Source organism: Habropoda laboriosa, unplaced genomic scaffold (assembly GCF_001263275.1).
Source record: "Habropoda laboriosa isolate 0110345459 unplaced genomic scaffold, ASM126327v1 scaffold36, whole genome shotgun sequence".
Lineage (NCBI taxonomy): Eukaryota > Metazoa > Arthropoda > Insecta > Hymenoptera > Apidae > Habropoda > Habropoda laboriosa.
Window position 1 is genome coordinate 1362295 of NW_017100155.1, and position 13577 is coordinate 1375871.

General features: G+C 32.5%; 1 protein-coding gene across 1 annotated transcript in view; it reads left to right on the forward strand.

Moving 5' to 3' along the window:
- Positions 1-1219: 1219 nt before the first annotated feature.
- The window catches only part of LOC108576198 (sphingosine kinase 2-like), a 36568-nt gene continuing 24210 nt past the window's right edge, over positions 1220-13577 (forward strand). Inside the window, exon 1 of the mRNA XM_017939147.1 lies at positions 1220-1787. Within this exon, the coding sequence (XP_017794636.1) occupies positions 1232-1787 (556 nt within the window). The 5' untranslated portion in view covers positions 1220-1231. The remainder of the gene's footprint in view (positions 1788-13577) is intronic.

A 13577-nucleotide genomic window follows, 5' to 3' on the forward strand; every position in this document is an offset into this window, starting at 1 on the left:
ACTAATACAATATTTGCTTATTTAAATGCTTCTTTTAATTATGATTAATTTTTATTTTTAATTCTTTAAAGGATCTAGCTCACAATTTTTACTAAATTTTGGTTCAGTTATTACACATTTTACGTTAGCTAAATAAATAAGTTTATTTGATTTTATAAAAACAATAATTCTTAGATAATTAAGATATAACTTCAAATTTTTAACTAAAAGTTAATCAAATATATTATTTGCATATCTTTGAAGAAAATGTATGTTTTATAGTCACATTTAAGACAGTATTGATTTACTTTTAATTTGCTCAACATATTATTAACAGATATACAATTAGAATAATTTTTTTTTTTAGATATTTATTAAGTATTTGTTTAGTATTATACGCAGTACGTATCCATATAAAATATCTATACACCTAACATAACAGAATAGCAGAAGTGATAAAAATATAGAAAAATAACCAGTTCTAATTCTCCAAAGAGAAAATTTATAGCATTTATCAAGGTAAATCGGTCTACCCTTTACAGTTTTGATCGAAGGTGCTCAGTTCGTCAAAAATTACACGTACGAAATCTCATCCTCGTAACATATTTTCTCACAGTTACAAGAAATATGTTTATGGTGAAGTACATTTTCCCAACGCAAGATTGCGCTGAGGGTGTTCCAGCAATTGGTCCGTCAGGTTTCAAGTTTCACATAAATAGTATATGCCGTGACTTCGGTGTGTTCGAACCAGTTCAATGTTCGAATGCGTGCGAGTACAGAAGTAACGGAGATTATGGTGAGATAATTTGTTTTAATCGTAATTTAGAATAGCATATTCTTTTAATTACGTGTAAACAGTTCGGTAATAACTTCGACAGTGTTACGTGAGAATAATTTATAAACCGTCCTTTCGTAAAACGAATCTTTTGACGAGGGATAATGTTGCAAGTGTATTACTTGTGATATGCACGTGTTTCATTAAATTAGCTATGCGACAAGCGGAGCGATTAAACGAGGGGAAAATGCCCGGAAGAATGAAAGAAGCTGCAAGCGAAAATTAAGCCGTTAAGTGGTCGGGCATAGGTACTGTTTCTTAAATGGAATCATACAGAGTAACAATTCTATCCAGTGGCAGGAAATGCAAGTTTACCTGCGAACAACAAAAGAGATGCCTCTTTAACGTGTGCCTTAATTACCATGATAATGATCTGCCTATGGTGCGATTATCGATGTGATTCGTGTTTCTTATTGAATGAAAGACAGTCATCAGCGTGTCATGGAGGACGGTGGTCAAGTGCATTCTAGCACTCTTCTCGAAGAAACTTTTTACGTTACGTCCAAGAAAAACACTTATTACAAGGTGAGACTAACGGAAAAAGGTCTCAGCTTGGAAAAAGACAATAATGGTGCGACGAAGGTTGAAACGATCGTTCTAAACGACATAATAGGGTGCAGATGTATGCGTTCGAAACGCAAAAGCGCGGGAAGCTGTGTTTGTGGGCCAGGTACTTCGAGATCTCAATTCAAGTTGGTCGAGTCTATGGAAGCGTTTCAATGCTATGATGAGTTCGACACTTCGGCCTATCTTTATATTTATGCTTACACGCTGAAGAAGGTACGCATGAAGGGTATCAAGAGACGGGAAAGAACAACAATCACGCTACGGTTCCGCAGCTTTGACAAGTACGAGGATAATCTACGGGAGGCCAGCAGGTGGCGATTAGCTATCAAATGTCTCATTGTTGGCGTGACCGTGCCTAAAAGTTTCATGAGCCCCAGTCACGAGAACCTTGAATCGTTGATCAATGGTGAGTTTGAGATTTTTTTTTTTCGTTGCGAAAGAGTCACGTAGCGATTTGACAAATTCTGCAATCAACTTTTTTTCTCCTCCTTTTCTAATGAAACGAATAACACAAGCAATATAGAATATGATGATGTTAGATAATCGATATTGATGATGTTAGGAAATAATAAAGTGCGAAAGAACTTCGTTAAAATTCATTTTTTTTATACCGTTACTGTGTTGTAGATGGCTTTATGAAAACGGTATTAAAGGTTAAATGCTAATCTTAATAATCCAGTCACGCTTATTAAGACGAAACAACTTAACAAGTCAGAAAAATAATGTGCTATAATACAAAGGACAATTTAATACAAGATACTGTTTTGCTAATATTATATTTTTAACCATTTCATTTTTTATATTAAAATGCAAATATAAATATTGGACACTTCTACTTTTACTTACTTTATTCCAATGGAGGGTACATTGATTTTATTGAAATTTGCAAATTCATTTTCAATGTGGACCATACCATTATGTATACATTTACCTTATAGAGTGTTTATTTCTGGAGCAAAGTGCACATTAAAATGTGAAATACTTTCTATTGCATGTCTAACACATGCAGGCTAGGTGCCAATGTTTCTTTGCTTGAGTAGGATTAGATAAATGTATACAGTATGTTTCCATTGAAGACAGAAAGTGATCTTTTTTTTTACATATATTATGTAACAGTATCTTGTATTAATGTCGAATAATCATGATGTTTATTTACATTATTACGTCAGAGTGAAATAATACATTATTTTCTTTCATTCAATAATTATTATTTTTCTCGAACAACATATTTTTATTTTTTAGTTTTATTTTATTATTGTGCACAGTTCGAAGAAACGAAACGGTTTGAATAATATTTGAATTTTTCAAAAATAAGTTGCGTGTTATTCTATTGAATTTTTCACAAGCATTATTTCGGAATAAAAGCGGAAGTGCTACATCGTGCAATTCGATGTTTTTGCAACGTTTAATGTAACCAAAATGCAGCTGTGTGGTTGCATAATGTATGAGTGAAAAAATTCCAGCTGCCTCGTAAACTTCACACACGTATGCAGTCTTTTTAATTATGCGTGAAGATATATTAAAGTACAAGTAAAATTTACGAGATTTTCGCATTAGTTCGTTAGCACAAACGTTAACAAAATTTGTATTTCTTTGTAAAAAAAAAAAAAAAAAATGTTTGATCGAAAGATAATACAACAAATTTTTAGTAACTTTTTATCATCTAGTAACAATAGTAATTTTTTATCGTTTAATAACTACTATGTAAATTATTGTTGCATATTAATTTGTTGTGTTGTTTTGAATGTATCTTAAATCTCTCGATAAGATTAAAAAAAAATGTTTCAATGTCAAATTCCTCTCGGTTTTATTTATTTACATAAAACGTGTTCCCGATAAATTTTATCTTATCGTGCTTTCACATGTAAGAATGATCAATATCCCTCTCGAATGCAAATAAAGATTTCCTATGTACGTATATTTCTCTATATGCATTCTAACATTTGCATTTTTCTCATGAAAACATGAAAAATTCCAACATCCGCATTATTCTGTATTCTAAAAATTCGTAATAATTTATAAAATCTTTCGTCTCGTCAATTTATAAAATCTTCAGTTCGAAAGGAGAAGATTTAAAACCGGTTTATACTGATTCAGTTCGATGTTAAAACGCATCGGTCAATATTTCGAAAGAAATATTCGTTCGGTACGAATTAATATTCTAGGGAAATTCCGCAGTATTCAAAATACGCTCCAGTTGTTTCCAGCGATATATTTCGAAATTGGAGCTGTTTTTACTAGAACAAATTAAATACACGCATTTCTTCGATTTTTTTTTTTTTTTTTCGTTAGCCTGTTTTTCTTGTAGCAGAGCTGCTGCATTTAAGCAGAGCAGAAAAATCATTATTCTCTGGTAGCAGAATTCTTGCAGAATTTATGTTCCTTCGTTTCTTGCTTTCAAAACTTTTCCCCTATTATTCCAATTTCTCTGTACTTCCAAAATATCAGAGTACACATTTTCACCGAAAAAGTTTCACGATCACTATTATACATTGTTCGACATAACGTTTCCCTTTATCGTCGAAGTTTTGAGAATGACTTTTCTCCACTCGTCGATGATTTATGGAATGTAAAGGTTATATTGTATACGTTATCACATATTATTCGCAGATTTGATTTGTTCCACTTTAAAATGCTTGCTAAATCACAGTTACAGGGCCGTATTTATACTTCTGGAGGCTCTAGGTGCGACATCATTACGAGGCCTTAAAAGAACAAGTCTATTTCAGTTAATCGAATTTAATAAAATTTTTCAAATTTACTTCTACATGTAAAAGTCAAAATATGTTTGTTAGGTGAAGGTTTCTATACCGTGCAACGTGTTCACACCAAATTTGCCATGAATACTCTTCGACACCCTAGAAAAAAATACGGTGGGGAATCCGACGCCCCAGGCAGCCCTAAAATTCACCCTCTTTTAAGCTCGAGCAATTTTTTCTGCTGTAGCTGAATAATTTTCAATAACTTTAAGGGGGATTACACGAGGGAAATTGATTCTTCACATGTTCCCCTTAAAAATAAATAACTGTGACTTTTTAAAAAAATAAAAAATGGTTTTAAAATTTGTCATGGAAGTATTATTTTTTGTGTTGTAGCTCATTAATTTTAAGGGGGAACATGCGAGGAAAATGGATTCTTCACATATTCCCCTTAAAAATTAAATTAAATTAAATAACTGACTCTTTGATTTTTGAATTTGCCATACCAATCACGAGCGGTTCTTTCAGCTATGGCACCCTCTCCATACACAGCACAAATGTCGCGAGCAGCTTTTGCGGCCTTAGAACCTTGATTAAAAGCAAAAAGAAGGAGGTGTCGAAAATGCTCATTTTTCTCAATTTGACATTCCATTTGAATGATCTGAAAATTAACAGAAATTAACTCGAACAAAGAAGATTCCGGTAGAACAAAACATCCTCTTTCGAATGATTTAAAACATTATGCCAAAAACATTGAATGACATGCGGAATGTTAAAATTTAAAAAAACGGCGGGAACTTAGTTAGAGGCGGACATTTTGCTAAATCCATGCAAAATTAAATAGACAATAATTATTCAAAAAATATCATCAGTGATAATATTTAGTTGAAAGATTGTTTTCAGTTGAAAATAAGAGTCGACGTTCTCATAATATCTCACGTTAATAAAATAAAAATAACGCAACATCGGTGTGCATATATTTGCATTAAAAAGAGTATGAAAGTAAATCAGTTCAAATTTAAATTAAAAAAAATTAGTAACTAAAACTTTTCATATCATGAGTTCAATATTAAAAAAAAAAAGTATTTTATTTTGCAACTACAATTAGACTGTTTTTTATATTGTCTGTGAGGAGTAAGTCCTGCGCAGTTACAATGGCAGTGCTAAATTCAGGATCTACGAAGGTTGACATTACGTCAGAACTCCGTTTTGTGTTAAATTATGTAATTCAGAATCGTGCACCTTCTTGTAAAGAAAATCCGGTTATGCACGTTTACCGATTAAAGATCAGGTACGAAGCATCCGTCAGATATTTATCGACGAGATCTCTTGGAACTTACCAGCTAAGAACTAAGTTTGTCACCTTTCACCGTAAGTAAGAGATTTATTTATCCTTTGACAAATGCTCTGCTCTTTTGTGTCAATTTTCCTCTTTTCGCATGAAAAGTAGTATGAAATGGCAATTTTATGAATGGCGACGTTGTAAGCGAGGAAATTGTGCGAAATTGTGTGATTCTATGCTGAATAGTAACAATGAAACGATAATGAAAACAGAACCGTGGCTGATATATTATTGAATAGTTGGGTGAAATAATCGTTGCCCCCTTGGTAAACATACTTTCCATTCGGTAATAAAGTCAATCATTCTGTTCATGCGTAAGACAGCGTAATAGCCTGGTAATGATAAATGTCGTGCGTGAATTATGGACCTGAAAAGGCAGAGCTTTAAACGAGTTAATGTTAAATAAGTTCATTATGACTATCATGAAGACGCACTATTCTAGTTACAATTTTATTTAAGTTTCACCCGTCTTACAATCCATTTATCTCCTACTATTTTCTACTATCTTTACTACTGTCACGTTAACACACTTTTTCGTATATTTCTTATCTGTAGATTTTAATAAATTAAAGATATTTCAGTGAATACGTATTAATATACAGCAGGACCCTCTATAATGCGGGAAATATAATACAAATTAAGCTCCACTGATATCGCTTTTTGGGTCAAATTTAATTAACCCAAAATTTGCAAAATTACAAATTCAGAATTTCTATGTTCTTTTCTTTTGATCGCGTAAATAATTGCGAACGTATTTAATTTTAGATCTATTGTCTTCACTATTTTCTACAATCTGTAGGGTAAAGTAGCCGAATATGAGACGGTCCTAATATGAACTCTTGAATGTCGTAGCGATGCTGTTTTAGCGATGCAGAAAGTTTTTCAAGTGGTTCGATTAAATTACAAATACCTCGAAAATAGTAAGTTTATAATCAGTTTCACAAATACTGTTGTATAGTGCATGCAATGGAGTTTAAGGCTTACTAGTTGCGTATCGTTAAATAACGAAGACTTAACCTCGAAGCTACTTAATAGCTATCGTGCTGTTGTTTCCGAATACGAGACCCTCGGAAGTTCCTATCATAAGAAGAGTCTCATATTAGGTACCAAATTTTGTTTTAGTGTACAAAGTGTTACCGGCGAGCCCACGAAGTCTGCGGTGCTGAAGAAACAGATTTAATATGCCCAATCTGTGAAAAAAGACAGAAAAAATAGTTTTCTCATATTAGGAACCCATTTTTGAAATCTGTGTATTTGGGTCTCATATTAGGCAACTTTACCCTACTATTTTCATTTCTCGTTAATTACACATGTTAACAAATATTATCTGTAGATTTTAATAAATTATAGATATTTCTATATTTATATTATAGTAGTTAAGTTAATTTTCTTTAAAAAAACAGACATGCTACGCATGTCACAGTAGATCTACGGAATAAACGAAATTACTTCCAAGCAAAACACGTCTCCTCTGAGATCATCCATTATGGATCGTGTATTCGAAACGTGAAACATAATAAGTTGCAAGACAGCATGAAAACTTCACGAAAACTGGCGTCTGAGCACATGTATGTTTGATAACATTCGAGGCAATCCGTAGCATTTGAGTCCACATTTCATTTTGTAGATATAAAAAAGAAAGAATTACACTTTTGATTTTCTTCTAACTCCATCCTTCCAATTTTATTTCTACAATTTCACTTTCAAATTTCTTCCTATTTCTGAATTTTTATCAGTAATTGAATATCACAAATGTAGAAAAGAATTATAATTTTCAATTTATTCATTTTTACATTTGCAAACATAACTGACCGTCAAATTTCTGCGTTTAAAATCTGAACGAAGATTCGCGGTATACTTGAATTTTCCGCGATCAAATCTGACTCCACTGTAACATTTATAATTTCTCGTTCTGGTAAAAATAGAAACAAACTTGGCGTTTTACGTGTCAATTATGCGGGTATCTTTTGAAGTTATTCAAACGAACAGGACAAATTGAAAGTAAAGTATCAAAACGCGGGAGTACCTTTTCACTAAACGCACAATGCATCTTTTAATGAAACGTCCAATGAGAAAAAACATTGAAGGAGCGTTATATTCACGAAGCAAATGTTAAACTAGTAAGTTATACTTTGGAACAACAAAGTGCACTGTGGATGATAAAAATTCAAAATAGCAAATTCACGCGAGTGTGTTTCGTGCTGTGTTTGAAAATCTTTCGGATAACGATACAAGGAGAACAATTTTAAATATGCATATGTACCTTACGAAGGTACATAAATCACGATAATTATCGTACACGAATTATTTAATAATCAACAATAATTTAAACGACAAAACAGAGAAAAATGTAGATGTAGATTTTGCTGTTTACACGATGAACAATTATCAGTTAATAGGAAAAGATGATAAATTGAAGTACGGAATTACCGAGTAATTCCATGTCTTTTCCTCTCCGTTTATCGCGGTTAATCATGGTGTTGAACGAAATGTTACCTTAAATAATTAGTATTCCCTGATAATTGCTGTAGTATTGTTCGTGGTTCGTTACTGCAAGCATTGTGCTACGTCCTGATGCATGAAATGCTCATTTTCAATTGCATAACACAGCTAAAGTATCGTGCAATCGTGTCTAGTACAATGCAGTTTAATAAAGTACAAAGCAGAACGATTTAAAGTTTCAACAGAAAAATTTTCGTGTCATTAACGTTATAATTGTTTAATCACCCTTAATTACGGAGTAATTCATTTTGAAGACATTTACTATATTATAATTACTCTTCTGTCCGTCTGTTTACAGAGTATTATTTAAAAAAGTGTCTTTTTTTCATTGGGTCTTTAATTGTAGCAGTGAAGATATGAGAAAGTAGATAGAAAAATAGATAATAGGAAACAGAGATATTTATAAAAATTTTAAAAAATACGATTGCTTTGTATGTATAATGTGGTAGAAAAATTATGCATTCGGGAATAGGACAGAAATTTATCAACCTTCCATAAGACAATTACTCTTTTATCGATCTATTTACTGCAGAGGGTATTGTTTAAAAAAAAAATTCTGTTTCTTCATCAGGTCTTTAATTATAGCAACGAAGATATTGGTACAAGAATTGTAAGAAATGCGAGTGCTTTGCATGTATAGTATGGTACAAAAATGATGCATTTGGGAATAATTTGGATGTAAGGTAGAAATTTATTAACCAGCTATAAGATCATTACTATTCAGACTTTTTCGAAGGTAGCCAATTCCAAGATTTCGTTGTATCACTGCCAAATCTTTGTCTCTTTAATAACACCGGCAACCTGTGGAGTAGTGAGAATTATACGACCAATAAATCGATTCTTTCATTGTCGAAGAAGTTAAGAAATGATACTCCTTATACCCTAGTTTCCATTTTACGTTGTCCGATAAAAAGAGTATTATTGTTGGGGAATTACATTTTGATTAAAACGAAAGATATTTCATTTGTTGATAACGATAAAAAATTTTCTGTCGATCGTTTTGAAAACAATGTACGATTAACATCGTTCACAAACATCGGTGATTTCTTAAATCTAATACGATCTTTGGGTCTTTCTTGGCCCATCGTGTCTTTTTTGACCCATTACTTTTTTACTTTTTTTGATAACTTTTGCTGTTATCAAATTTATGTTCCCTTGTTCGCATGGCGTGTTGGTCTTTGCGTCCTTTTTGACATAGTCGGGTCTTCGTTTTGGGTCAAAAGAGACCCAAAGACTTTAAATGTACAGTCAAACGAAAGAACGCACTCAGTGTCAACATGTTATTATCTGGAGGCACAAAAGTATGGTCGTGAAATTTTAAGTGTGTTTTAACACAGTGTGCATTAAATGCTGGCGAAAAAAATGTATGTGTTACAATATACGTATGCTAAAGGTGATCTTTCTTATCGACTGGGCTAAACATACTGGAAATTTCATAAAAGAAATATTTGAAATTTTAAAAGTTATAACCATTTTTGTTGAAAACCTTAAAATGTGCCGGCTACACGCATCAGTTTTCGCGCAAACAACCCTTGCTTGCCATAATTATACGAGTCACATTCGTAGCGCAAAATTTGATCGAAATCTGGCGAAAGAAGAATTGTATTTCAATTAAATTTGTAGTTTTGCTCTCGCTTCAATTTAAGAATGACGATTAGCAAACACAAATTTTGTACAATATCTTGACTTCTTTTTATTCAACGCTGTATTGGAACAGCGAAGGCTAACATACGCGGCGACAGGAAAATCTATGGCAGAGGGTTGATACGTCGGTAATGTATGCAGGGTGATTCACCTAACTTGACACCCTGAAATTTCTGGTATACTTCGCTGTACGAAACAGTGCACGAAGCAAAAGTTGCACGATTTCAAGGGGAACGTATGTTGCGATAATTGTTTCTTCTACGTTATTCTTGTACACAAGGCTTCGAAGGCCACCGTGATTCTTTGAAATGAAATACACTACATTTATTTCCGGAAATTAAGAGAGTATTGAAAGCTGAGTAAATAAATTTTAAGAGTATTTATCGAGTTCTATTCTATTGAAATCGAATTTACGCAAAAGCATACCTCTCTACCCGCAAACTTAATTTAACAATAGAATAGAACCTCGATTTCAGTAGAACTATCGCAAATATCTCAATAAATACTTTTTAACGTATAAAAAATAGATTGGCATAAACATTTATCGCGTTGATAATATACAAATGTATCTCTGGTGTTAATTATTAAAATACCGCTGCAAAAGGCGAACATTTCTCGTTTATTTGATATGGTAAGCGTTCGACGATCTTCATTTCGCGTCATTTCCCGGGAAATTTGTAATGCTTACGTTTTGTGAATAAACGTTCTACGCTATCCTGAAGGAAAGTATGAAAAAGGTAGTTTAACGTTGGCGTTGACGAATTGAGTAGAAAAAGACAAGCTCTGGTAAAGTATGCAAATTTATTCATGTAAATGGGTTCTTTGTAACTAAGCAATATGATGTATCGAAAGGAAGATAGAGCTTTTAGTGTATGAATTGCGAAAAGGAAAAATAATCGACATTATTTCCTTCGTTTAGAACAAATTATAAATTGTTCGTAATAATTTTTCATCGACAGTTGATTTTAAACAATGGTTCGTTTAGAATTGTTATACTTTGGAATAGTTATAGTGTATTTATTTCTTCACCGTGCTGGTAACGTTTACATAGATCTTGTTGCTGATTAGAACTGTTAAAGTTCTCGTCGTTCCGAGATCAATAAGAATTTGACATACGCTACCGACCGAAAGTTTGGAATCACTAAGCATTGCAATTTAAACAAAAATTTCCAGAAAAAAGTCAGCGACTTTGAGAATTTTTTATCATTCGAATCAATTGATAAATGTAGAATTGAGATAAACTTCAAATCTGTAAAAAATTAGCAGCAGATTTAATATTGATGAAAAGTGGGAAGTGATTCCAAATTTTTGGCCGGCAGTGTAACTATACTTACCTGGGTAGCGCAGAGAAGATATCGCGAATAAGAGAAGTCTGGTTTATGTAGTAATCTTCATCTATTAATAATTATTAACAATATCTTGCTATCTTTTCGCGTTGAACATTTTTTGTTCAATCGTGTTTGAAAATTATACGACGTAACGTTTAAATTTTTAATTTTTGATCAATTTTCTTCTTTTTCTCTGAGATATGAAGGTTTGAAATATTTGTTCGAGCTTAACTGTGGAATTAAAGTTTAATCAAATTTTAAAGCTTAACAATAAAAATTGTTAAAAAAATTTGCACATCAATTTTGGTTAGTGTAACCAAAACCTTACAAAGATACATGAGTATGATAACTCCGTAAAATAAAATTTACAGAGTTTGTTTTATTTATGAAAAATTAAGCAGAAAGTACTAAAATTGGAAGAATATCAAGAAATTGAGTTAATTATTTTTTCTTCTGAGTGTCTCGTATCACGCGTGTAACCGTATTATTCTAAATAATAGAACCACTACAGACTACTATCGTATCGCAAAAGTAAATTGAAAAATAGGCATACTTTGTCACAGTTGAATTAAGACGCTCGAACGCGACGTACGATATTGAAACAATTCATCGACATGCAGACTATGACCGAATAATTGAATAAGGTTAATCTTCACAGCGAACGCTTTATTTCGTACTTTTTCCTTTTCCTTTCTTTCTTAACAGCTTGCAACTGCACTTGATATCTAACCTGACATTTAACGCGACTTCTTGCGCCGTTAAAACATATTGAATATTCTTTTGCACGGTAATTTACAAAGGAAAATAGTTCCACGGTATCAGAATATGTATATCATTCCATGTTGCATGTCACAAAATGTCGAGTTATAACACGTGTAACGACTTTTTGTATGATCGATAAATACACCACACTGTGAATATTATACCATCTGAATTACTCTAGGCGCTATTCACATGTTCGATACACTTCTTAAGAAAAGGTAATTCCTTTTTATATCTATTTCGTTCATAAAAAGTAGATAGAAAGTAATATCTAACTTGTACATCTTTCAATGCGAAAGAGCGAAAGAAACATTCCTTTTTATTTCTGTTTCATAAAATCGATAGCCGGAGCAATATTTCAAACGTCACTACTGTTCGAACATCCTGTTTTCATATAGAGGGTCTCACATTACCACGAACAACGAGTCAACTTATATCTATTTGTTGATGTAGAAGCAATCGATATCGGCTAAAAGGAGGAGATTTATCCCTACATGACAATGTTCGACCATTAGTTGTAACGTGCATTTTCACTAGGGCCAGGGCTGTATTTACCATTAGGCGCAAGCTGAGGTCTCACTCTCTATGGGGCCACGTTTCAACCCCTTAACGTTCGTGTTCGTGACTCACGCGTGCACAGCGTGACATAATTTGAACAACATTTACTTATTAACACGTTCACTGTCGCGCCAGATTTACAGGTTGCTGTCAGGCGGCCACAAGAAAATACATTTTAAGCATAGGATTATAGTATTATGCTTTATAATTTTTTCTTTCAGTTGAAAATAATGTCTAGCTAGCTATGACGTTCAAAATTTTTAGTTGACAACATCTATTGTAATTATTGTAAACATTTGAGGCACTCCAGTCACTGATAACCACCATGGCCATATCGAGGAAACAATCTAACGTTAAAACTTATTGAGTGATTAATTTAATTTCATAATATATCGCTTTGAATAAATTACAAAAACAAATTGCTAAGAAATTACATTAAATACCTGTACACATTATCCGTCGAATGTAGAGGGAGAGCCACCGTTTGGTTGCCAATTGTTTATCACATAGACTCGGCCTACCTCCACGTAAAAAAAAAAAAAATGTAGGGTCAGTTAAACGCGTAAAAATATTCAATAATAAACGAACTAGGGATGAAGCTATTATTTCAATACGCGATGCACTGACTCTAGTATTTACTAAAATTCAAAAATTCTCGTATAAATTCCGAAAATAGATTATTAATTACGGTAAACTACTGAGACGGTTTAATTTAGGGTGGGCATAAAGCACTCGTTCCAAATCAGCTCACAATATTCAATAATAAGTCAACTAACTACATAACATGCAATTCATGCAAATTCCTTGGATGGTAAATTATTAGTAAACAAAATAGCAAGTCATAAAATAAATTCAACATCAGAGAAAATATATGAAAAACACTGAAAGAAATATTTCAAATTAATTTCAATTGCTCAAAGTCATTTCAATATATGAAAAATTTCAAATTAATTTCAATTGTTGGAAGAAAAGTACATATTGATTGCTATGCTGTAACGAAAAAGCAACCTCTCAAAAGTCATTTCAATATCCTATTCGACAAGTCTGAAGAACAACGATGACTAAAATTCAAATGTTTATTTCCCTAAACCTTCAAAATAATTTCGAAATATTTTATTCGAAGCGGAGTATTCCAAGTCAGTATCGATAATTGAAGAAATTATTTGATTGTATTTAAAAGAACCGAAAGGAGAATATTTAAAGTCTGATATTAAATGTCTAGCAAGTACCAGTAATTGGTAAAATGATTTATATTTCTTTTAAAAGCTGGTAGTGTATTATTTTTGTTTTAATTGTGCTGGGATTTGTTGGTTTGTTAAGGGAGGATAATAGCGAATAACGTGTGAAATTTGAAAATGAGA